Here is a 25,632-nt window from a genome sequence, read left to right on the forward strand (position 1 = left end):
AAAGTTGCCACAATCCGACACCCAAATCCGACCCCAAGTGATTACCCCATTTGTGACTTGAAGGAGGAAACTGATGAGTGATGATGACAATAAATGCTACAGCAACAGTAACAGTATCTCTGTCTCATATCCCATTCGTCCCTCCCTCCCAGATTCCATGTTTTGCGTTTTTCTTCACTAATCACTCACCACCACCACACCAACTACCTTAACACTCCAAGTCAACCTACCAAAACAACCAAACCATAAAACCTAAAAAAAAAAATCCTTCAAAAGTTCCTGGAGTCATTATTATTTATCTATTCCCTTGGATCTTATTGTTCACTTCTCTTTAACAAAAACCCATAAATTTCATGGCTTTTCCTTCATCAACGATTGCCTCCATCTCCATCTTGGTCTTCATGACCTTCCAACTTTCATACTCCATTCCCTTCATAGTACTTCATGGTAAATTTTTCTTTTTTTTTTTTCTACATGTTTCTCTTTAATTAGATTGTTTGTCGAATATGATTTTGTATTTGGGTATTATTGGATTTTCTGTTTCAATTTTTTTTTTTTTTGTTGGTTTACTGGGTATGAACAAATTGATGTCTTTGTTGCTATGAAGGAAGGTTCTTTGTTGTGATAGTAGTTTTTGTTATCTAGAATCTGCAATCTAAAAGTCTATCATTAATCGGTGTTTACACGTGTGTGTATATGCGTGTCTGTTAGTGCAAAGCTGACTGTTGAGGCAAGAAATCAAGTGGGTCTTCATTTTATTTGATCATTTAGGAGTCTTACCAGTTTCCATGATATATCAGTGAATTAAACTGTAATAGGATCAGTCGGCATATGATTATTTGTTTTTGATAAATTAAACTAGTAAAGTCAATTGAAGATCATGCTTGAACTTTCAACAAGTGTCTTACGAAGGTAACTAACAAACAGGTTTTGCATGCTTTTTTTTGTGGGTGTACTAAAAATCTCCAAAACAGTAGGAAGATAGTGGAGCATAGAGCATTAGAGATATTAAAATCCTACTGCAGTTCATGTATTTCGTCTGTTTATTATAAAATTAGTGAAAGCTCAATAGAACTTGAGGATGAGCTCACAAAAATCTTAATCAGGGGTTTGATAATGTAACAAATTCAATATTTGGAGTTGCTGAGGAATAGGAGAAGAAAATGGCATATAGAGAAAAGAGGGTATGTACTGAACTACTGATTGCAGAATGGTATCATAACTGATAAAATTTCATTTCTCACTTGGATACACCACACAACACCCTACTTGACTGATCTACTTTGCAAAAGCTTGAAAACATACATGTTGGTTGTGGGCAGAGGGTCCCATAATATCCATATCTCTCTTACAATATATGCAAATTAGTTTTTAGTTATATAAAGTAAGCTCTGCTTTTGGAAGCAGAACAAAAATTGAGCCAAAAGGAACGATAATGCTTGTTTTATTTACAATTGTGCTTATTGCGTGATTATTCATCTTAGCAGACAAGTACAAGCTCTGTTAATCTTTTAGTATTAAGTAGACTTTTAGAGTTGCAGTTAGCTGCATCTACAAAATTTTTGTTAGTTTATTAATGTGTTTCACCAAACAAAGAGGGTAAAAAATCATTAACATGAGTACATAATTGTACTCATCTTAATGATGCTCTAATCAGTACATAATTTTTGTCATATTTTATACGAAGTTTCAGTATTTTCAGTCCTGAGTTTCATACGTCTATTCATTAGATTTTACAATTCCTCTCTTAAAATTTCTGGATGGGTATCAGAATCAAAATTAAAGCATTTCTTTATGGGGATTTTAGATTTATTTTTCCCTTGTTAGTTTTCAGAAATACTGCCTAATTTAGTGCTTTAATGGATTAGCTGATCATTGTAAATGATGTTATATATTGATTCTTATTGTTGTTAATACTTTTTGCTCTGTGAAGTCGTCATTCTATTCTAATTTTCATGACAGGCATTGGAGATCAGTGCTCCAATAGAGGAGTTAAACAGTTCACTGAGCTACTGAGCAACTATTCTGGCGCTGAAGGATATTGCTTGTAAGCACCCACAACATCATACATTCATAATGTTAAAAGAAATTCTCTATGTTAACCTCTCGAACAATTTTTGCTGAGGATGGGTCAAATTGTATCCAAGAAAATAGTTTGTTATATATGATTGTGATTCAGTTCTTGTGGTCCTTGTGTAGCTGCCCCATTTATTTGATAATAAACCAAGAACTTACATGCATACAATGTTATCCTCTTAAAGCCTTGTTGTAGGTGTCAATCTGCACATAGGCTAGTCTTTAAGGGATATTTATATTTAATGTTTGTCCATTTTACATTAATCTAACTCCTCTAACCTTCTGAGTTTGGATACTTCCCTTGTGATGATAGATGCTTAAAATTGGACAGAAAAAAAGTAAATTATGCTTCACAATGTCAAATTGACTTAGTTTTCAGTGCTTAAGATAGTACTTGGGGAATCGTTAATGTCATAGAGGGTCAAAGGAGGCATGATTTTTCACTCTTAATTCATTATATCATTGTAGATGATTATGTATCTACATAAGGAGTCTATGACTCCTAGCATCCAAATTGACTGGAATACAAAATCTATAGGGCATAGAAAACAACATATGCAGAATGTCATAGAAAAACTAGCCATTACTTCATCAACTAGTTTTTGCTAAATAAAATTGTGTTATTCCTTTTTTTATTTTAATATCCTTTTTACTTTTTGGATTTACTCATAAAATTTCAAATTGGTCTATGATTTAAGGGACAAAAAGTAATTGTGTGCACATGCACACACTCACGCACAAACATATCGTATGTGTTCTGGGAATTTTCAAAATTTTCTAGAACCATTTTTATCTTAAAAGTCATTAAGTATATTTTACTTTTGGGACATTTTATTCCAGGACTCTGTATAATAGTTCATCCAAGTGGTTGTTTCATTATTTGTCAATTTTTTTGAAGTAAAGTTGCAAATGTAGTGTATTACCTCCATATGTTCATTTCTTTCCATACTGCAGAGAAGTTGGAGATGGAACATGGGATTCCTGGTTTATGCCTCTTGAGGAACAGGCATGTGTTTAATAGAATTAGGCCCATCTTTTTGGAAGTTATGTTTTACATTGCATGGTTGTAATTTAAATTATTTTACATTTTTGCAGGCTAAAACTGTTTGTGACAAGGTGATATCTCTCTTTTGGTTAGAGTGGCTGTTTACCTCTCGTGGATCTTGAGGTTTGTATTTCCCTTCAACTAATTCAAGGTCATTATTATAATACAGGTGATGGAAATGAATGAACTGAAACAGGGTTACAACATTGTTGGTCTCTCCCAGGTGATTTGAGAATCAGATTTTCCCGTTTCAAATGTATTTGTAATGTAACATGATTTATGTAATGATCATCTGTTTACTTATTTAATAGTGTATTCATTTTTTCTTACGACATAGTATCAAACTCTTAAAAGTCATCCAATTTTTACATAATACAATCAATTGGAACTGAAATTCAGTACTTATGGAACTTATTAAATAGAACCACTCCTTAATCTCGCCCCTCTCAATAAAAGAGATGTCACTATATACTTTCATTAATCGCTTGAACATAACATGTTTAAATTCATTATCCCTTTTTTCATTTGATTATTCAAAATAAATTTGCTTCTTTTAAGTAATTCTCTCTCTCTCTCTCTCTCTCTCTCTCTCTGGTTTGTGTGTCTGTTCCTATATGTTGGTTGTACTTGTGCATCCTCTGTTTTGCTTGGTGATTCATTAATCAACATAACCTTGTACATATAATGTATTTTAGCATGTAAGAAATGAGTTGTATATAGCTTCTTTGAATGCACCTTAATTAAAAAGCCCACTCAGATTTTCAAAGTCCTCTCAGGGATCCTTTCTTGCAGTTTTACATATCTCAAAAAATGAGAAACTAACAGTGACAAATGATCTTGAGGATTTGAGGCAAATTACCTTGGCTACTAGACATTGAATAAATGAGTCATTGCTCATAAACTCAACTCAAATCAACTCAACTGTACAATATTAATTCCCAACAACAGGATCAGCATCTCGATTTCCTTCTTTACCATCTTATTCCATGAAAATCATACCCCTCCAGTAAATAATATATCATCTTGTCTTTTTCCACCACCTCTAGCATGTTTCATTTTAGCTTCCTCTTGAACTTCTGGTGATTCCAACCCGAATTGTATCACTCAGGTGAACTCAATGTTATTCCTTGATCTGCTTGATCTACATAACTACACTTGTTGTTTAGTTTGTCTTATTGTGCTAGGTAGCCTGTCTTAACTTTTATTATATACCTTTATTGGATTTACAGAACAACTTACATTCAACCTTTAGGGGATGATTTTTTGAATTTGCTGTTGTTCAAGGATAATTGCTGTGGTTAAGGTCTCCTTGTCATTTTATGTGTTAAGGTGATCCTAATACATACTAAATAAATCAAAATGTTAAATACATGTTAGTTTGCACCTTATGGTTTTAGGTGGGATGCTCTCTAATCATGCTTGGTACAGTCAGAAACAGGTTTCTGTTTCTCTGATCTTATCAGGGGAAAAATATATTTTCTTAGAATGTGCTAATCTACTAATCATGTTGCATTAATTTTTCATTTCATTGCTATCTAGTAGTAAATTAATGGTTAAATTCACTTTTTGACCTTGAAATTTGGTCGTTCAATTTTCTTACCCCAAATTAAGAAAGTTGAAATCAGCTTATTCCCGGAATTTTGTAATAGGTATTAAGTTCGACCTTCAGTTAGTTTGACATTAAAGAAATTGCATACATGGAAAATTGAGTGTTGACATGGCACATTAAAAGGCTTATATGGCCTGGCACAAATTTAATGGAATAATGAAAGAAATTTGAAATTGATACCTTTAAAATATTTCATAGAAATTGTAATGTATATTGGCTTTTGATTCTCAGCAGGCAGCCTCTATGTACTTGTTCTCATTCTTCACTTTATTTGATTTAACAGGGTAATTTAATAGGTCGAGGTGTTTTGGAATTTTGCAGTGGAGGACCTCCTGTAAGAACCAGTCTTTATGATAATCTGTGCTAGTTTAGTGTTTCAAATTGTTGTTCAACCCATTGTATGAACTTTTTTATAATCACCTTTTACATTTTTTATTTTTGTTGACTATACATTTGTATGCCTAATAATGAATGGTGGTCAAAAGTTCATTATTCTGCTGGATAACTTTTTTTTTTTTATTTTTATAAGATAATAATCTGTTAGATTTATGTATAAATTTTTTGAAAGCATTTTGACTTGATAAACTGTACTGCTTTTCCTTATATATATAAATATATATATATATTTTTTTTTTTGGGGGTTCTTCTTTTCTTCCCTGTTCAGTAGTGGGAGATGGAAATGTGAGGTTATGACCATTGATTCTGCCTGAAATATAAATCAATAAACAGACAGTTGTAGCTTAGAGTTAACACCTGTGTAATTTGAAATGATGATGAAATAAATTCGTGATAGATGAAGCAAAAAATCAATCCAAGTCTCTGTGCAAGATTTTTTTTTTTCTTGAAAATTTTGAATGCTCTATAAATAACTATCATGTCATCTATATTCTGCTGTTAAATGCCATCCCAAGTTCTAGTCAACCCTTCTTGAGTAATTGAGCAATAGGTTTTTTCTTCATTTTCAGCCATGAAATTACATCATTTTGTTCTTGCATTAAGCTGTGTATATGGGAAATTGTCATTCCTTCGCTAATGAAATAAGGGCTATCTCATCCTTGCATACTCCGAGCATATGTTGCATAGGTTCATAAATCTATCTACAGAACATTGCTTTTTTAAATTAACAAAAAAATAGTGGATATCCTCTATATAATATTGTTTGTAGTATTCAATGAGATTTTTTTCCTCATATATGTTTGGGCTAAAGTAATGGAATTGTCCCTATTAATTCTGAAAACAGGTTAAAAATTTTATATCTCTAGGAGGACCTCATGCTGGTACTGCTTCCGTTCCTCTATGTGGTGTAAGTATTACTGAAGTTAGAGTTGTTATAAAATATAATGTAAATAATTTTATCTAGAGATCATTGTTATTGTTCTTTGTATGCACTTCTAATGGTCCAACCAAATTAGCAGTGTCCTTGTGCTTATTGTGAATATCTACATCTCACCAGATGTCCTACATCAATTCACTCAATCACATTGTTAAAATAATTCAAAAACATAATTTTAAGACTTAGGGAAAAGTATGGGGCGAGAGAATATCCGTTGTCTTCATTTCTACCACTCTTCTGCATTTTGTCATTGAAGTCTATTCTGGAGAACTTTTAAGTTCTCTTCTTTTCTTTTTTTTTTTTTTTTTTTTTTTTTTTTTTTTTTTTTTTTTGGGTTAATGGCTAGTTTCTGCATATTATATATTGTTAAATTTTGACAACCATTTATTTAACTACTAATGCTTGTCTCGGATAATGAGAACCTAGGACAATCATGGCAAAAGACATGGTAAGGAGTAGATTCATTCTTAAATTAACTTCTTTAATCCTATCTTGAGCTCTGTCCAATATTCTTATGTGGTTTTTTGCTTCTACAGTCTGGTGTTCTGTGCATTATTGCAGACAGACTACTCAAGTCTGAGATCTACACTGACTATGTCCAAGTATAAATCTCTCTCTCTCTCTCTCTTAACTTCTATAGCATTTTTATTCCTTTATTGAAGTTGGATTCTTTCTTCTTGTCACTCTTTTGCTGTCAAATTCTGTTATCTTATGATGTCTCTAATAAGGCATGACCTTTGATTTCTAAAATCACAGGATCACTTAGCTCCCAGTGGTTACCTCAAATTACCAAATGTGAGTAGTATAATCTGATGAACCATTACAAATATTGCAGTGATCTTCTTTTCAATTGCTTTTGGCTCAGTGTTCTTTTTGAAATTATCCTGTAGTCAAAGGGGGCGTTAGTGGTTTTCTTGGCCTTGGTCATATAGCCATGCATCTATATGCATTGATAATTTTGCACTGTATCATATTTCTGTCTTTTCTGAAATAGCGGAAAACCTAAACATCAGAATTTACTATTACATTTCCAGGCTATTCCGAACTATTTAGAGAAATGCAGATTTCTTCCAAAGCTTAACAATGAACTCCCTGACGAGAGAAACTCCACTTATAAGGAACGGTTCATTAACTTACAGAACTTGGTGCTTATTATGGTAAAGTATTTTTCTTCTTCAGTTGTTTTCATTTTTTGAACAGGCTTATCATGGCAAATTGGTGAGGTACATGTCCATTTAGCAGCATTCTTGGTCCTCTCAGATTTCTTAGATTTTCTCAGAAATAGAAAATTTTAGGTTATGATGCCGTCTCTCAACCTTCTCCATCCTTTTTTTTCCCCTTGTATGTTCAACAGTTTGAGCATGACACTGTTTTGATACCTAAGGAAACTGCCTGGTTTGGATATTATCCAGATGGGGCCTTCAAGCCAATTTTACCTACGCAACAGGTATTATTTTTATCTTGAAACGCTAGTTTACTTTCCAAATTTTAATGTTTGCTGACATGGAATCCCATTGCCAAAAATGGGTGTCAGTTCATTTATTTTAAATGAACCTGGGTCTATTTACTGTTATTTCTGTGTGTGTGTGTGTGAGAGAGAGAGAGAGAGAGAGAGAGAGTTACATAACTGCAATTACCAACCCAATCAATGCCCAGATACCCATAGCAGGACATAGCCATCATTTAGCTGAAATGCTAAGACATTTAAATTGCCAGTATTAGCACTTTTACTAAGAGTAAACGACAGCTGCAACTTTTAAATCATGACAAAAGCATGACCAAAGACACGTTGGTTACTACAATGTTGGAAAAACAATACAATGCTAACAGTGCATTTAGGTGAAGCAAGGGATGACTTTGTTTTGACCATTGAGAATGTGAAGGAAACAATTAGATTATTTGTCACAATAAATTGATGATACATGGCATTGAATCTCAAGGTGAAAAATTAATTAAGGGTTGTCCTACTCTTTAGAAGAAATTTGTAGCAGACAATGCAAACCATTGGCTGTGAGAGTTATGTGGCACAATCAAGGGCCAGGACATAGTTCTGCAGTGTATAACATGAGCTTAGCATGATAAAGACATCAGTTTTTTTTCCTTGGAACATAAAGAAGTTTTTATCACCTTAATTAAGCACTATAATATAAAACTTCATATGTGCTACAACATATTTTTGTGTTTTAAGCTTATGTGGTATCTTAGTTTTTTGTCACTCGTTGTGCAGACACCGCTTTACATAGAGGATTGGATTGGTTTGAAAACCTTAGATGAAGCTGGAAGGGTCAAGTACATCAGTGTTCCTGGAAATCATCTTGGAATCTCCAGAAGTGATATGCAAAAGTATGTTGTGCCTTATTTGGACGGTAATGCATCAAGAAAGAACAGCGCTGAAAAGGATAGTAAGATTAGGGTGCACGGAGTCCATGGCAGAGTTGTGCAAGGCAACAAGAGAGAACAAATTGCATCAACTTAACTGATTCTTGAAGGATCATCATCTTATTCGTGGCCCTCATCAATTAAGAGCTTCATCAATGAACTTCTTCGGCTCACGGAGGAGTCAGTGTCTCACACTTGATTTAGATTACCCTGTTTAATTAAACCATAAATCAATCTATACGTTTTGTGGGGATTGTTTTCATGTACAGTTGTATTTTTTTTTTTTTTGGTCCACGTTTGCCTCAACATCTCTGGTTGAAGCTTGCTGAAGCACTCAGTTTATGGTTGTGGAAACATGTTTCCATATGCAAGAACAAAGTTTGTTATACAACGATGAAAACATAGCATCATTATTGTCATTCATATGGTTAAGGGATAATTCATATCTGGTACAAGTGCAAATTTATAAGGCCCATTGTTTTTTACTTTTGAATATATGCTTGTAATCATGCTATCCATTTTCTGTGAACCTCTCCTATTGCATGTGAAAAACTTTGTTTTGATCCTCTTAACTACCAAATTTTAATTGATTGAGTTCAATTCTTAATATGAGTAGTTAATTAATCAAGGTTCAAATTACAATGCTTGATGGATAAACAGATTCAAATCATAGAGCACATAAACCATAAACATATGCACACAGACTCATTATTGATGGATGTGGTGCAAACGATAGTCACACAACTTCCTGTATATGTAGTTAGAAAACATACTTGAGCTCCCCACTCCTAGTAGCAACCACAGACTCCTGCCTTGTGCTTTCTAAATTATCAGCTGTGCAAACGATGCTTGCATACTGAGCCATCTACCACTCCAAGTGCTTCTTAAGATTAACATGGTGCAATTCCCCATTATGTTTTAACTAGCGAAGTTAAAATATGTTAAACATAACAATGATGATTTCATGCCATAAAAGTTGACTTAAATATACCAACATATTTTGCAATCTCATAACATTGAATGTAAACAAACAAAGATTAGAATAATCCTTTTCAAAGATTCACATTCCTTCACAATAAGAATTCAACTTCTTGGTATACAAAGAATGTTAGTTGAAACCAACTTTTTTCACTATTCACAATTCATTGCCATTAATCCACAATTCATTACCATTAATCTTTTGTTCAGTGGTTGGATTCAACATAATCCTTGAATTGTATCTTATCTTTGCACACATGCAATGTTGCACTAGAATCAAATCACACATGAAATACTCATATAACACCATGATGATCACGCACACATCATTTTACATGAACTAATTCTTTAATAGCATTTGCCACACTTGCATTGCTATTTGCTATTCTAAGAATCTGCATTCATGAATTTCAGGTCATTCTTTCAACAAATGACACAGCCTTTGAGACTATTTAGATTATTCTCTTAGGAACATTTATTAACATTTTAAAAATGCTTCTATATCGTACCTATAATGTTCAATCATGAACATTTCCTCCGATGCATCTACAATTAAAAAGAGGCGGCATTTTTCGTTTGCCATTGATCAATCTTTCTTTCTTTAAGTATTGTTCCATTGGATCTTCATAATGTTCTTCACAATGCTTGATGCATCACTATGAAAGCCTCTTCATATCCTTCTTTCCATTTCTATGAAATATTATTGAAGATTTTTGGAGATCAGAGGAGTAAACAATAAAATAAACAAAGAACAATGGCTTAAAGGCATTAATGGACGCTGTCCTTAGGCAATATTTGCCCCCATACAAATTTTTCTTAGTGATACAAACCTATTAGATCTTACAAATAGCAATTTTAAAGATTCCCATGTGATATTTTGTGTTTTTAAAATTTTATGATTTTCATAAGTGAAATCAATATCCAGTTAATAATTATAGTTTAAACAATATATAATTATATATAGACCATGAAAAGTCACAAATGATATGTTATAACAAATAGAAATTTAGAAGAACGCTTTAGTCTAGACAATCTCTTGACGTCCACAAACATTTAAATATGAAGTGATGCAACTGTATTTGACAATAAAATCTACAGAATTTATAATTAATCTCACCTAACACTCAGACTCAGTTGAGCAAGTGCCTAATAGAAATACTAATGAATGTTAGCCCCTCGCTCAAGCTAATGTCTTACGGATTCTCAAAAAAATAAATAATAAAAAAGCTAATGTCTTACGAAAGAGGGACGAAATCACAACAAATGTATTTTTCACTTGTTTTTCTCTAGTTTCTCTTTCACTCTATTTCTTCAAAACTATAACAACACTTTTCCACTACTAAAGTGTGATCAAACTTGCATTACAACCTATTTGGATATGTAAAATATTTCACACAAAATAAAACATTGTTTTAGGTACGAAAATAAAACATGTACTATATTTTAAGGATAAAATGAATAATTTTTACATATTTTTATTGAGCTAGGCTTTAAACGCAACAAATTTTATAACTGATAAGGTAGCATGTTATTATTGATTGACATATATAGACTCCCATCGAGACTATTTTATTATCCTCTATTAAACTTGCCACGGTTGAGTTTTTACTTTTTATTACCATATGCATGATGCATACGGAGAGGAAAAATTATTTAATATAAAATAATCATATCAAAACCAATAATTGAAAGACATATGCACAAAATAACCATATCAACATTCTATCATTACTCACAAGTATGTTAGTGGGTGGTTATTTTTGCGTACATATCTTATCTATTGGATTTTAATACGAATGATGTGATATCATTTAAAAAAAAAAAAAAAAACCTTCTAAAGAAGAAGGCATTACTCAAGTAGTAAGTAGTGAATAATTTGTTGACTCCTATAATTTTCTTACAACCGAGAGTAATTATGAAGTGATCTCGAAGCATGTTGACGCGGAACTCTTCTTAAATTTCGCGTGGATCTCATTAAATTAAAGAATTTTGTTAAAGAATGCTCTAAAGACATCCGTTTATGACATACTTCTAAAAACTTTTTATAGGAAAAGAAATGAGATAACTGATTTTTTTAGATAAATGATTTTATTTTATTTTATATAAAAGTGATATCTACTTTTTTCCTTAAATAATTTATTAACAAATATATTTAAAATTGATGAAATTACGGCTTATTTGGTAGTTCAACTCTAACATATATTTTCACATTTTAAACAATATTACACATATTTTTACATATTTTTCCATCCACACGTATATCAAAAACATCCCAACAACATTACTCAAACTCCATTACTAAACTGCCTAAATTTGCATCTTATCTTACGCAAACTTATTGCCATGTCAGCATTGGGCATATATAGGACAAAACCAGAACTTTCGTTGTTGGTTTAAAAAAAAAAAACTCAGTCATTGTTGCTTTCCTCACCCAACGTGGCAATTGAATCACTGACTTTCACAATTATTTCTCTCACCGCCTTTCACACTTTAACCTTCTTTTCCCACCAATCCCTCCACGTTATTTTCCATTCCTTTCCCTCTGTCCTCTCTCTCTCTCTCTCTCTCTCTCTTTCTCAGAGTTTGTTGAGCCAAAAAGGTGGAGTAGAACCCAGGCCATCCTCTCATCCAAGCAAAACTCTAGCCTTGGGTTAGGGTTTTCTCAATCCCAAATCCCTCTTAAATTTTCAATTCTCAAATCCTCCCCATCCTCACCGTCCGATCGATCCACTTTTCGCAAAATATGGTGATGATCTCCTTCAGAAACTCTCGATTCCAGATCAAACTCCATCCCGATCCTCCGCTCTTCGATTCCTTGTAGAAATTCCAGTTCCCGTCTACTACTTCAGTAAATTCTTCCACAAATTTAGAGAAAAAAGAAGAAGAAAATTTTAGGGTTTTTTTTTTTTTTAGGGTTATGGTGTGAAAAATTAAGGTGATGTGAATTGTAATTATGTTGTGAGGTAATTAGGTTTATTTCGTGTCAGAATTCGGTGTTGCAGTGATTGATTATTGTGTATCTGTTTGTGGATATTATTATGTATATTGAGGAATTGAAGGGGGGAGGGGAGGTGGGAAGTGGTGAAGAAGTGAATAATAGGTGTGTTGGCGATAGTGGTTTCGATTTAGGTATCGATTTTGGGCGCAAAGGCGTTGTTGTTTCGGATACGAAGCGGGTTTTGATCGGAGCTGGGGCTCGCGCTCTATTCTACCCGACTTTGCTATACAATGTTGTTAGGAATAAGATTCAGGCCGAGTTCAGGTGGTGGGATAGGGTCGCTGAGGTATAATTTTCTTGAATTTGTTTATTCCTTATAGCTGTTTCACTATACGATGTGCTATATATATATATATATATATGATATCTGTTCTTGTTGATTGATTTTGGATGGTGTGTTGCACTGAGTTGCAATTTTGTGAAGAATGTTATGAATGGTTTATTTTTCATATTAGTGTTTGTTGATTGATTTTGAATGATATATAGATTGTTTTCTGTGATGACGATTTTGTTGTGATTTATTTTAATTGAATGAGTATGAGTTGCATTTTTTTAGCTTTTTTTATGTGGGTATTTCTGTTTTTGTGAAAAAATGTATAGCAATGGCCATAGGTTTTTAATACCAAATGTTAAGGAAGATGAAGTAGCTCAAAAGCCAGGAATTTTGTTGGTGTTTTCTTTTTATAAAGATCTACAGTGGGATATAGGGCTGATTATTACAGCCAATCATTCCACTATGATATGCAAAATATACTTTTTCCTTTTGATTCCATTCAAAATCTGTCTCCCCCCTTACTCCTTCAAAATTGATTGACATTTTATCTGAGCAGAAATGGGGACCACATATCATAAATCCTTTTTTAGTAAGTGGAAAGCAGAGAAGCAAGTATAACAACAGCAAATCCTTAGCCCCAATTTTTTTGGGGTCAGCTATTGATCCTTAATAAATTAGTTTGGGTTTGTCACATGTATTACTTTCCTTCATTCTATTCTACTTGAAGTTGTACTCATTGTTACTTTGTTAATTGACATGTCCTTTTTTATATTATTAATGCTAATTTAACTTTAGTCTTCCTCTATTTTTTTTGCTCCCTCAACTTGAATCAACCCACTCTTTCTTGCCACTACCAGTGCATTAATCACTCTCTTTTGAACATGACCAAACCATCTCAAGCGACTCTCCCTTATCTTTTCATGAATAGGGCCGCCCCTATCTTTAATCAAGTATAATTGAAAGAAAATGGAAATTCCTTATTTGTTATGATTTATTATTTGTACCATTCATTATGATCATTTTTTGTGGTCTCTATCAGGATATATTATTTCACTGCACTTCATATGGCATCTTATTTCTTGTTGTTTCCCCTAAATTATTGGTCTGTTAAAATTGTTTCATTTTTTTATCCTTGTTACTTGATATTCATGGAATTTCTTGTGTGAGCTGTGCAGTTTATTGAATTTTTCATTCCTATACATTGTATGTATTCTTTTCCTTTACAAAAAAAATCTCCCAAGTACTGTGCTGATTAATTCTGTTTTCCAGTCCTTTATTGCAAATTTAAATTCCATAGCTTCTGCTAGCTGCTGTTAACTACTTTTTTCTTTTTATATGTAAGTAATGGGAAATGGATGCATGTTTTTGTTAATTATATAAACAGTTTTTTTGCCTTACAAGTTTCATATGCATTTGTTTCACTGGTGACTATTTTTTGGGTATCTGTGGTGTTTATTTATTTTTATTTGTATTTGAGAGTAGTACTTATTTGTTAGAAACCAGATCTAATGCTCCTATTTTCAGTTTATACTGTTAGGTGCTGTTCCATTCCCTACTGATGTTCCCCGCTTAAAGGAGCTTGGTGTTTGCGGAGTGGTCACACTAAATGAGCCCTATGAGACTCTGGTTCCAAGATCTCTATATTATGTGAGTGTTCTATCCTTGGTCAGTATGCAGCTGGATACCTTTTCTTAAATTTTAAATGTTAAAATTCTAAAATGTTTTTAGAATTTAACACCAAGGGGTAGAACAATTGGCTGGGGACCGTGCCTCACAAAGGAGAGGTCACTAGATTGAATCTCCCCTTCCCTCTTCCCTTGGGGCCTAAACGTGCTCATCAACTTTACTAGGCTTAATGTTTATTTATCTATTTATTTATTTTAATGTTTATATATATAATTGTTTTTTTAATCAATGATGAAACTTTCTGGCTGGTATGAGCATTAGATACTTCTGTACTCTTTAATGCCTTCATTATAAGGGCAAAAGAGGCTGATTCAGTTTTGTACTCCTGTATACTTGAGGAGAGTCATCATAATTCTTGTTTAACTAACTATATTTTGTTTAAATGTGAACGTAAAATCTGTGTGGAAGAGAAATAACTTGGTTTCTCATGTCTGTGCTGCTTCTGGAAGAATCTAAAGCCGTATGAAAATAATCTTAAGACGGTTTAGTGAATATTTAAGAGCCATTCGTTCTCTAATTTAAAGGCATATCCACTCCCCTAGTAAACAACATTTGGTGGATGAGGTCACCAATATAATCCAGCCTGATTCTTAATACTCTTTTCTAGTATTAAATATTAAAGGGAAAAATATTTTCTCTTTCAATTAAAGAAGATCCTGTTCAATCAAGCATTTTTCCACTTAAATAAGTAGGTTATCTTTTAACATTTTGCCTTAGGGGTTTAACGCATAGTCAACAAACTTAATTTGTTCACCTTGAATATATGATCTGGTAACTATTGTGGTGGGATGCCGATAATTTAAGTTTTCCTCAGCATAAATCTCTCTCTTTGATGTGTTTGATAATCATTTAATTTTTCCTAGGCACATCTGTAAACTTCCATCCTAGGCTTTCATCCTAATTTGAGGATGTTTATGAAGTTCCTCTATATAATTTACAATCTAATTTATTAAAATTGTTGCAGGCTCATGGTATTGACCATCTAGTGATACCAACAAGAGACTACTGCTTTGCCCCATCACTTAATGATATATGCCATGCTGTAAACTTCATACATGGTAAGCATTCTTTGCACGATCCTTTTCCTGCTTTAGATTATGTAGAACAATATCAGCTTTTTTATCATTTGGCAGAAATTTGTCTCCAAATGTCAGGGATGTGGTTATTTAATTCTCAATATATAATAAATAAATAAATAAAACTTAAATTTCCTTCCAGAAGATGTTTCCTATGAATATCTGAGCTTTCTCATGTCATTATCTTGCAGAAAATGCGTCTTGTGGAAGAACTACATATGTTCACTGCAAAGCCGGACGGGGACGCAGCACTACTGTTGTAATATGCTACCTGGTCAGTTCCCTGCCAAAGAAAAATTCTTTTTGCTAATCTATTGAAACTTTTCCTCATATCCTGAGGTTGAATTTTATTTTATAGGTGCAACACAAGCAGATGACACCTGATGCTGCATATGACTATGTGAGATCAATCCGGCCGAGGGTGCTTTTAGCATCCTCCCAGTGGCAGGTATTTATTAAATTTTTGGTGAAGGTTTTGCATCCGATGTCTGGGTCATTATCTGAGAATTGACTTTTGAAACTTGGGAATTCTTGTTTTTCTTTGTTTAGAAGAAGACTGCTAAATTTCCATTTTACTATGTGCTTGACCTCACATGGTAACTGAACCATGTTATTGTTAAGCTTCATTTAGGTTAATCATTTAAGAAATGCTTTCAGGCTGTTTGGTTGGTGTGGGTCCCACTTAAAAAAAACTTGTTAGTCTAGATGTTTTCAAAAAACACAACTTAAAAATGGTGACACTTTTTTACTTGCAGACACCAAAACAGAACATCTTGTAGATGTTTTCTAGATTAGTTTTGTATTTTTAACAAAAGCACAGTGGCAATTTTAAAAATAAAAGCCATCATGCCTTCAAATTGCATCGGACAGGGCTTTTTCTTTTCTTCACCTAGATCTATTCTCATCATCTTCTTCATTATACGTCTCTCTTTGCAAAATCCCATCGCTTGCCATTGCACATTGCTTACCCCCCCCCCCCCACCTTTTTCACCTCTCTCTCTCTTCCCAGAATTGATCAACAGGTCATGACTTGAATGTATCCAACCCATTTGCCATTTTGTGATTCGGGGTCAAATCAGTCACAACCAGTGCAAATTGAACTGTCACACCAGTATTTCTTCAATTATTTATTATTTATTATTTTTCTGATTCTTGCAATGTTTCGTGGAAAAAATTTGGGTGGATGATGTGCTTGTTGGAAGCATTTTTTTTTTCCTGCAATTTTTGTTGGTAATTGTTGTTGGTTTGGGTGTGAGGAATTTGCTTTGTGTTGTTGCGTGTGGAAGTTTTGGGTCTGCGAGGAGGGATTTGCTGTGTGAGGAAGGACATGAAATAAAGTTTTAAGAAAATTAAGTCAAACAGGTTTTTTCTTGTTTCATATTTTAAAATCCAATTTTTAATAACTTAAACCAAACAGGGTTTTCTGCCACTGTAGTACATTTCCAGTGTAATTGGTTTGGCTATTTTTTTTTAATAAAGTTCTTACATTATTTATCTATATATATATATATACACATATATCTATGTATGTATGTATGTATGTATGTATGTATAAATGTTTTGGAAAAAATATTTTCAAAACCAGTTTTTATCCTTTTTGAAAATATATTTTAAAATTGGTGAACTAATTTTTGTTTGGACTGTAGGTCTTAAGGATTTGAATTACCAAAATGTTTCTTTTCACCCAATGATATTCTTTCTTTCTGGGCTATGAATTAATGATGTTCATTTTTTTTTTTTTTTTTTGTGTTTTGCTGTAATTTAATCCATATTTAGGTGGGGAAAAATAATTATTGTTTTCCTAAGCAACTCTTTGTTGGTTGTAATTACAGGCTGTCTTGGAATATTATCATCTTATTGTGAAAAAAGCTTTTATCTACACCCACATGACTGATCTAATAATGAAAGCCCCAAGATCAGCAGCTTCACAAGATCTTATTGCATTTGATGATGGATCTGTGGTTGTTGTAACTGAATCAGATCTTGAAGGGTATGACTCAAGTCTTGATTCAGGTGCTGTGGGAAGTGAGATATGGGCGGATTTAAGTGTGATATACCGAGTTCGAGTTGCCGGTCAGGCGGCTCTGGCAAGAATCTCATGCATGTGGGTCGGCTGCCGTGCACAAGAGAGGATTTCAGGGGAGAAGTTGCACAGCGAGAGTAGCTGCTCGATCAGGGCTGGTCATCTGGGAGGAATTAGTGTGGATATCCAAGTCTACTGAGACAAACCTCTGAAATTGCTTAGAAGATGTTTGATAAAGTTTTCTGTCCTTTTAACATTTCCCCTTGCGTACAGAAAAAGGCAAATAATGTTTTTACTTTAGGCAGTTCTGAAACTCTGGTTTTTCTCCCATGTAAATTGAGTTGTTACTTTTCTCTTGAATGAAAAATGTAAGAAAGTTGAGCATTATGAGCCGAATAAATAAATGATGATATCGTGGAAGATTGCACCAATGTAATCATCAGAAGGTCCTACAGTTTTAGGAGCGCTGTGAACCACAAAATCACAAATTACTCGAGTCTCCTCACACATGAACATGATTAAGTGCCTCCAAAAAATTCACTTACACTGACTGGGAGTGCAACCAGGAACAGGAACAGGTGTCCCAAAATGCTTATCATCAGTATGAGCATATTTCCTGAAAATCTTATGTAAAGATGCAGTATCTCTCTCTCTCTCGTGAAAAGAAAAAAAAATAAAAAAAATCGTTTTCTGAATTGTAATTGATTTTATCCACTCTGGAATCTAACATATACGGTTCAAAAAATTGTTAGCTTGCATTTGACGCACGGCCAAAAGCTTCTCTATAATCTCCTTCGGCCGATCTTTCTCACTAAAACTACAAATATTCTGAATCAGACGTATAGACGTAACAATTCGGCAGCATGTTGTTAAAGTTTCATACGGAAATCAAAATATAAAATAAAACTTGAAGTATTAATTGGAAACATATCGGAGTATATAATTTATAGCTTAGCCTAAAATAAAATTACTCCAGTATTATTTCTAGCGTGGATTTTTTATTATATTTTTTTTTCCTTCTGCTAAATGGCGTCGTTCTTGGGCTGGCAGCAGTGGATTTGAATTTGGTGTAAAACGGTGATGTTTTGGGATGGCTGACGTTGCAAAAAATTACACGTCGGATGGCTCGAGTGTGTTTCGGGTGCTAGCGTGTCACTTGACGCTCATGTAAGTGAGTCTACTAATAGAAGAGCTACTTTTGCTAATGGAGGAAACTTCAGAGTATAAAATCTAAATTTTCAAACTTTAAGATATAAAATTTAAACAACCCTGAACTTTAAAAGTGTACTTCAAAATTTACCCTAAGAATTACATAATCTTACAGATACACTTAAATTTACACCACTTGAGTAGTTAACTTTTATTATTTATATATTTTTTTGCTGAAATGAGTTGTTAACCTATGATAGGAGCAACATTACTTCCACATTAATAAGTCTAGAGTCACAACTTTTTTCATAATTGTTGAGATGACGAGTTGTAAATGGTAGACAATAAAGTAATATCTAAGATAACTAGATAAAAATCACTAACAATTTGACAACTCAACAATTATGAAATTTGTTTTGAAAGATAATGTACCATTGCTCCTTTCACATAGGTCTACCACAGATACTATTGATGTAGGAATCTTTAGCTGGATTACTTGTCCAAAAAGACTACAGTCGAAGGTCTTCTGACCCTGTAAACATGAAAAATGAAACTTTTTTTTTTGAGAAACATGAAAAATGAAACTAATTGAGGGTATTGGTGTGGTACCGGCTTAAAAGTGTCCAATGCTTGAGTAAGGATACCTCAAAGAAAGTAATTCTAGAATTGTTGATAGTATTGTGTACCCTTTGCTAGTGAGGCGGGTAGGCATTATATATGAATGAGTGAATGACAGTTGGAAGTCATTTATGTCTCTCCCCATTATTGGGATAATTATGGTCTTGTCTGTAATGTGTGCTAGTTTAATGGATCCTAGTGACCGTTGAGTAACCCACTATAGCACTGAATGTTTTTATCGGTTACATCCTTACTTTTTCCTTTTTTTCTTTTTTCTTTTTTGAGAAGAACTTCCTTACTTAATATAGGGCTTAATGCTGGGTATCTGAGGGAAGAAGGTCGTCCATATGTTTTGGAGACCTTATTTTCCTATATTCATTAGATATTTTTTATAATGCACCAAAGATAACTTGACACATTAGTCATGAGTAGTGGATTCTAGTTAGCTCAACTGGTAAACTCTCTAATAGTTGAATAAGAGATTTAGAATTCAATTCCCACCTACACTAAAAACTGATTGGTATCTTGGTCTGATGATAGAGAGTTGTCATCAGGAACGAACGTTATAGGTTAAAATTCTCTAAAAAAAAAAAGTCACGAGTAAAATTATGTGTGACCTAAAACTTATTTTAAAAATTCCAGAGTAATTAACAAGGCACAAGTCAATGTGTAATTGTGTTAATGAAGCCATATCTCATGTATTAGATATATACATGTCCTAATGTAGAACAAATAAATATCACTGCTACTTTTAATACCTCTTTCCCCCTCTTGAATTGACCAAAGAAAAAAAGAAAACCAATACTCAAGAGAGAGAGAGAGAGAGAGAGAGCGAGACTTGGGTCATATTTTAAAAAGTAAGAGTTTGTTTGGATGGGATGAGTTTTGAGTGATATCACTCAATTTTCTATTTCCATCATCCAAATCGTGTAGGTCCCATAGATGAGCATTTGTTTGGATGAGTTTTGGATCATTGTTTCCATCACTCAATTCTTTGATTTTTTAGTGATGAGTTATGGAAACTGAAAACACATTTTAGGTGTTTTCAGTTTCCATAACTCTATTTTCAATGGCATTTCTGTAATTAAACATACATTGAGGAACCCACTAGTCAAGTCAGCCAAAACTTTTCTTTTTCTTTTTTTTTTCACTAGGTTCAGTGAGTTTGGTAATTAGGGGTTGAAAAAAAAAATAAAAGCTGCACCAAGTGATAGGTATGAGGCCCACAAACAGTTGAAAAATATTGAGTGATGACAAGTGAGTGATGGTGCCAAATGGGTGGGGTGTAGGGAGTTGGGGTATTTTAAGTGATAAATGATGAGTGATGAGTGACGAAAGTTGAGTGATGAGTGATGAGTGACCCTTTTTTTTAAACCAAACAAGCCCTAAATGGTTTAGCAATGGATGAATAAATTCCTTCTGCGTCTTCCTACTCACTAAAGGATTAAGTACAAGGCATATTAATCACAACCACAAACCACTAAAATATATATAATATATGCTACTCACTCCTTGTCCTTGATGCTCTTATAGAATGGGTGTGGAACAAAAGTAATAATAAGTGCGTTTTTACAACGATGTTAGAGAAGCCCAACCAGTAGACCATTGTCATTAACTTTAATTAAGATGGCCTCATAAGTACGCAGGTAATTTCCTTTTCATAGTTAAATCTTCTCCAAAAAAAAAAAAAAGGTATACCTAAATCTTACTTGTAAATTTTGAAACATTTAAAAGTGTGGGAATCAGATCCATTGGCTACAAATCTTTCTTACATACTTTCGGCCACAAATGATAGAAAAGAAGGATGCCTTATCAATTCATCATCTTATGAGGATTGTCCTCTTAATTTGCCTTTTACTTCCTTTTCCTACTCCAAACTGTCCGTTTAACACCTATGATTAATGGAGTGACTCAGCAAAGGCATGAGAAAGTGGTATCACTTGTAACAATTATACCAAATTAATTATCGCTGTAAAATCCCAATGAGAGAATGTCATACAATTTAAATTTGTACTCCCTTATGAGAATGGTTCATGTGGGAGTTGGTCAAGAGATAATCAGGCCTTAGACCGAATTAGATTGAGCTATGCAGTCATCTTAGTCAACTTGGTTGTCGACTTGCAGATCCTTCCCTCGGTTGGTCATTTAAGTTATTTACAAAATCAATGCATTTCTAGCTCCCTTCACATAAATATTTATTATGCCCTACAACAAACCATCACATTCATTGCAATTAAAAAACGTCCCACGTATCGGTCTACTAACCTTTCTACATGGTTCATTCATTGGGTTGTTATACGAGTGATTTGGTATAATTATTGTTATAAGAGATACATTTTTTTTTTCCTCAAAAAAGAAAAAGAAAAGAAAGAGACTCTTTTTCAATGACCCTTCGCATTCTTCTTTGCATGTTCAAAATTAAAGCATTAATGGAGGAGTGAGTCACCAACAAACGCATTGCACTGCATGGATGATTCTCAAGAAAACTTTTTTTTTATATTAATTGAAAAGAAAGGTAGGTATATGTTAAATGATATCCTATAAATTTACAAATTTTCAGGATAAGCAAAGTGCACTAGAGGAACCTTATCATATTTCGAACTATAAACACAATACTTTTGAGTTATCCATCGTGCTTTTTACGTGGGATTGAAGTCAGTCCACCGTGTTTTGATAGCGATTATCGAATATATGTCGGAATTGTAGTGTTTGTTTTGGTGGAAATATATTTTTATTGCCGAAGGTTTAGATTCGGATCAGATCTCAGCGTTAGTATAACTAAATTAATTTGGGAAGGAGCGTCCCCAATAGATTTTTCTCGAGCTAATTAAAAAGAAATTAAAATTGATGTAAATAATAATTTTTTTTTAATTTTTATAATTGATAGTTACAATTGGAGATAAAAGATTTAAATCCTGAATTTTTTATATAAAAAAAAATATATATATATATATATATATAAAACTAAGAGCATCCACATCAGTAGATGTAAAAAATTTGTAAATTTTTCCAAAAAAACCAATTTTTTCTATTTTACATACCTATTTTTACAAAACACCCATATCAGTTTGTCTATTTTATATACTTATTCAATAAAATATTAATCTTCACACTTCTCTCTAGAACCCTCTCACAAACCCATCACAACCCAAGCCACCATCAACGATCAATCCACACCAGGGGCGGAGCAAGGATTTTTTGTTTGGAGGAGCCAAATTTTGGTATTAATATATTAGTTTCGAATCAAGACAAACCATTGTACACATGCGTAAACGTACATACACAAATATAAACATTAATATTTTGATACTAGAGTAGGTCATAATTTATAAATATATTGTATATAAAATTAACAACTTTCAAATATATATATTCGCAAGATAATTTTTTAGAGGAACTTATCATTTTTTAAACTCCAATGAGTATACAAAAACTGTCTAGTTTGATATTAAACATGTACAAAAAACGAATTAGAGAAAACAAAAACTACCTTGTCTCTATAACTACCATACCAATTGACAAATCTATTGGTTTTTAAGAGTATTATTGGATTAACTCAAACATTTGGGGGGCCAACTTCTATTTTTGTAGCTAAATATTTAAAGTTTTAATACTTATATATAATATAAATTTTTTTTATTTTAAATTTGGCGATAGCTCCGACCTTGATCCACACCCACCATCAACCCACCCTACCACCATCATCAAGCACGATCACCAACCACTGATCAAACAAAGAAATAAAAAAGGATCAAAACCCCAAAACCCATTGATCAAACAAAAAATCCCAAAACTGATCAAATAAAGAATTAAAAAGATCAAAATTCCAAAACCCATTGATCAAATAGAAATCCCAAAATTGATCGGCGAGTGAGCTTGCTTCGGCGGCGATTGGCAGCGGCGAGCTTGCTTCGGAGATTAGTGAGGTGAGAGTGAGGGACCAGAGATAAAAAGAGCGAGAGGTGAGAGTGGAAGCACTAGATAGAAAAAGAGAGTGAGGTGAAGGAGAGAGAAAAAAATAGTAAAATATTATTTGCAAAACTATAGTAACCGTGCATATATGCACAATTACTGTAGCCTTTTCGTAAATATACACAATTTTGCACCCATTGATGTGGGTGTTTTTTAGGTTAAAATGTGTAAAATTCATACCTTTTTGCATTTTGGAAGGATTGATGTGGTTGCTCTAAAAGGTACTAATTAAACTGCAAAACTCTTAACAATGTAAATACAGTTACATTACTTAAAAAACATGATACAATTATAAAAATATTACAAAAGAAATCAATAACAAAAGGAGCTCATAACTCATTTGCATTAATCGAACAACTTTGAAACAGTGGAATATAATTCAAGACTAAACTCAATCGAATTTTTGTTGAATATAAGAGTTGAATCGAAATTTCACTACTCCATTAAGGTACAACTATTCCCTAGGATAAATGAAACAGTTATTGAAGCTGTGATAACACTCTCGATAAATAAACCCGTCCAATTTTATTTTTTTTTGGGTGGTTGGTTGGTACTAAACTAATAAGTAATAACCACTTAACCACATTTTTCTTTTAATATAAGATAGATATTATACACTAATCTAATTATTCTTTCAAAACAAGAAGGTAGTTTTTAACATTTGACTCTCCCTCCTAAATCTTAGGCTTTCCCCTAATTGTCAATTTTTACATGATATGTCAAGAATCTTATATAGCTCAACTAATTTGCATTTCAACGAAGACATTCAACTTCATATGCCTTCAGCCCTAACCATTGATGTATATAAAAAAAAAAATCACATGACATTTATTTTCATGATAATAAATCAGGTTATTTTCATTTCATAAACAATGAGGTAAGTTTAGCATCATCCAATTCCATAGATAAGCTCACAAATTATTTTTTCACTTCCTCACATCTTGCACCCCCACATATGACAAGAAGGAATTCAGAAAAAGACAAGGCCACCAGCTTTGTTTTTGTTTTTTTTTTTTTTTGGGCCTTGAAAAGGTCAAGGTGCAACAAAATGCAACACTAACACCACCAGATATGCCAAGGAACTTTGTTGCTTAGAGTTTTGAGCTACCCTTTACATAGATTCCCAGACTTCCAGTCAGTCTTTGTTAGTGTTTGGAATTTCTTCAATTCTATCTCTAAAACATAGAAAATACTAACCGAATGATTTTGGGCACACATCCTGTCGGTTATGGCATTTCTTCTTCTTTCTTCAGAAAAGAGAATATGATTATTCAAAAATAAATAAGAGTAGCATCTGGCAGGTGCAAGGTATAGAATTTGCTAGAAAGCAAAATACCTTGCCTCTTGTCATGGACCATGGGTATAAAAAGCCCAAGTTTGCTTGCATGATTCTATTTTAATAAGAATATAATAAACCTAGACCTTTCTTAGTCAGCAAATTTTTGGATCAGATTGTTGTGATCTTCCAATTATGCTTGATGTAGAAATCACTAAGACCATGGTACTCTCTCTATTCCTTTTCCATTAATTGTAAAAAGAAAAATATTAAATTAAGCAAATCCATGTCACTACTGCGTGGCCCTTAAGAGCATCTAAATTCTAAAATCACCACAAATATGGGAATTGAAGAACAGAGAAAGAAGTGTGATAAGAAAACTATAAAAAAAAAATTTTTAAAAAAAGCTGTCCTTCCAAAGTTGTAAAATATGAAAATACTCTTCTTTTTATTTTTATCCTTTTGAATTTTTAATAACCTCCACAAAAAGCTAGCGTAGGCAGCCCAAAAGAAGAATCCTGACCACATCCACGCAACCTATTTGCCCCTTGCATTTTCAAAGATGTCCCAAATTCCCAATTTAGATTCTCTTGCATTTTGCCATTTTCCGAACAAAATCCTTTCAATTTTGCAATTCTATTTCATGGTGAAAATGTTTTTAGTGAATCATTTTGTTTAGTGAATTTAGAGGTCAAATCTTGTTGCGATAACAAGCGTCTTCTATTAAAAGAGAGTTGTAGGTTTTTGAGTTCACAAAATAGCCTTTCCAAAAAAAAAAAATAAATAAACTTGAGAGTCAGACTTATTATTAATCATCTCTCCTAAACTCCTGCGTTATGTTATAATAAAGTGTGAGTTTATTTGAAGAAGTGTAATCATAATAATATGAGACTAGTTATGAAAAGTGAAAACAAGAGGTTTGAAATTTTTGCCTCTAGTCACATCTTACAGGAATCTCAGATTCTTAGTTGGGATTAGTAGTCCAGGTTGTTCACCATTTAGGTTTTGCACAAAGCCACAAACTCCTCCCAAAGAGAGAAAAAGAAAATGGGAGAAAAGAAAAGCTCCTTGGCAAATTAAGCATAAAGGAAAGGCCATAAATGTAATTTGAAAGAGCCGCTAAAAGCAAAGCAAAGCAAA

At 33.1% G+C, this 25,632-nt stretch overlaps 2 protein-coding genes across 2 annotated transcripts; both read left to right on the plus strand.

The window, feature by feature from the left end:
- On the plus strand, positions 1-8,696 carry LOC115972594 (palmitoyl-protein thioesterase 1-like). Its single transcript, XM_031092923.1, has 12 exons — positions 1-447; positions 1,963-2,047; positions 3,031-3,082; positions 3,172-3,192; positions 3,291-3,344; positions 5,014-5,064; positions 5,971-6,033; positions 6,600-6,665; positions 6,820-6,858; positions 7,098-7,220; positions 7,418-7,510; positions 8,291-8,696. Exons 1-12 carry the CDS (start codon positions 354-356, stop codon positions 8,537-8,539), a joined length of 990 nt encoding a protein of 329 aa, XP_030948783.1. The 5' UTR covers positions 1-353; the 3' UTR covers positions 8,540-8,696.
- A 3,238-nt stretch (positions 8,697-11,934) lies between these two features.
- LOC115972593 (putative dual specificity protein phosphatase DSP8) lies at positions 11,935-17,908 on the plus strand. The gene is made up of 6 exons (XM_031092922.1): positions 11,935-12,704; positions 14,217-14,339; positions 15,343-15,436; positions 15,646-15,728; positions 15,813-15,902; positions 17,287-17,908. The coding sequence occupies exons 1-6, from the start codon at positions 12,459-12,461 to the stop codon at positions 17,674-17,676; spliced, it is 1,026 nt and encodes a 341-aa protein (XP_030948782.1). The 5' UTR covers positions 11,935-12,458; the 3' UTR covers positions 17,677-17,908.
- The last annotated feature ends 7,724 nt before the right edge of the window (positions 17,909-25,632 follow it).

This window comes from Quercus lobata, chromosome 12 (assembly GCF_001633185.2).
Source record: "Quercus lobata isolate SW786 chromosome 12, ValleyOak3.0 Primary Assembly, whole genome shotgun sequence".
Lineage (NCBI taxonomy): Eukaryota > Viridiplantae > Streptophyta > Magnoliopsida > Fagales > Fagaceae > Quercus > Quercus lobata.

What these genes read in the sequence shown, in the direction of transcription:
- LOC115972594 (XM_031092923.1), top strand. Translation starts at nt 354, where the DNA reads ATGGCTTTTCCTTCATCAACGATTGCCTCCATCTCCATCTTGGTCTTC. An exon ending in ACATTGTTGGTCTCTCCCAG is followed by an intron (nt 3,345 to 5,013) that starts GTGATTTGAGAA and finishes TTGATTTAACAG; the next exon opens with GGTAATTTAATAGGTCGAGG. An exon ending in GTTACCTCAAATTACCAAAT is followed by an intron (nt 6,859 to 7,097) that starts GTGAGTAGTATA and finishes TTACATTTCCAG; the next exon opens with GCTATTCCGAACTATTTAGA.
- LOC115972593 (XM_031092922.1), top strand. Translation starts at nt 12,459, where the DNA reads ATGTATATTGAGGAATTGAAGGGGGGAGGGGAGGTGGGAAGTGGTGAA. An exon ending in TGCTGTAAACTTCATACATG is followed by an intron (nt 15,437 to 15,645) that starts GTAAGCATTCTT and finishes ATTATCTTGCAG; the next exon opens with AAAATGCGTCTTGTGGAAGA. An exon ending in CTGTTGTAATATGCTACCTG is followed by an intron (nt 15,729 to 15,812) that starts GTCAGTTCCCTG and finishes TTTATTTTATAG; the next exon opens with GTGCAACACAAGCAGATGAC.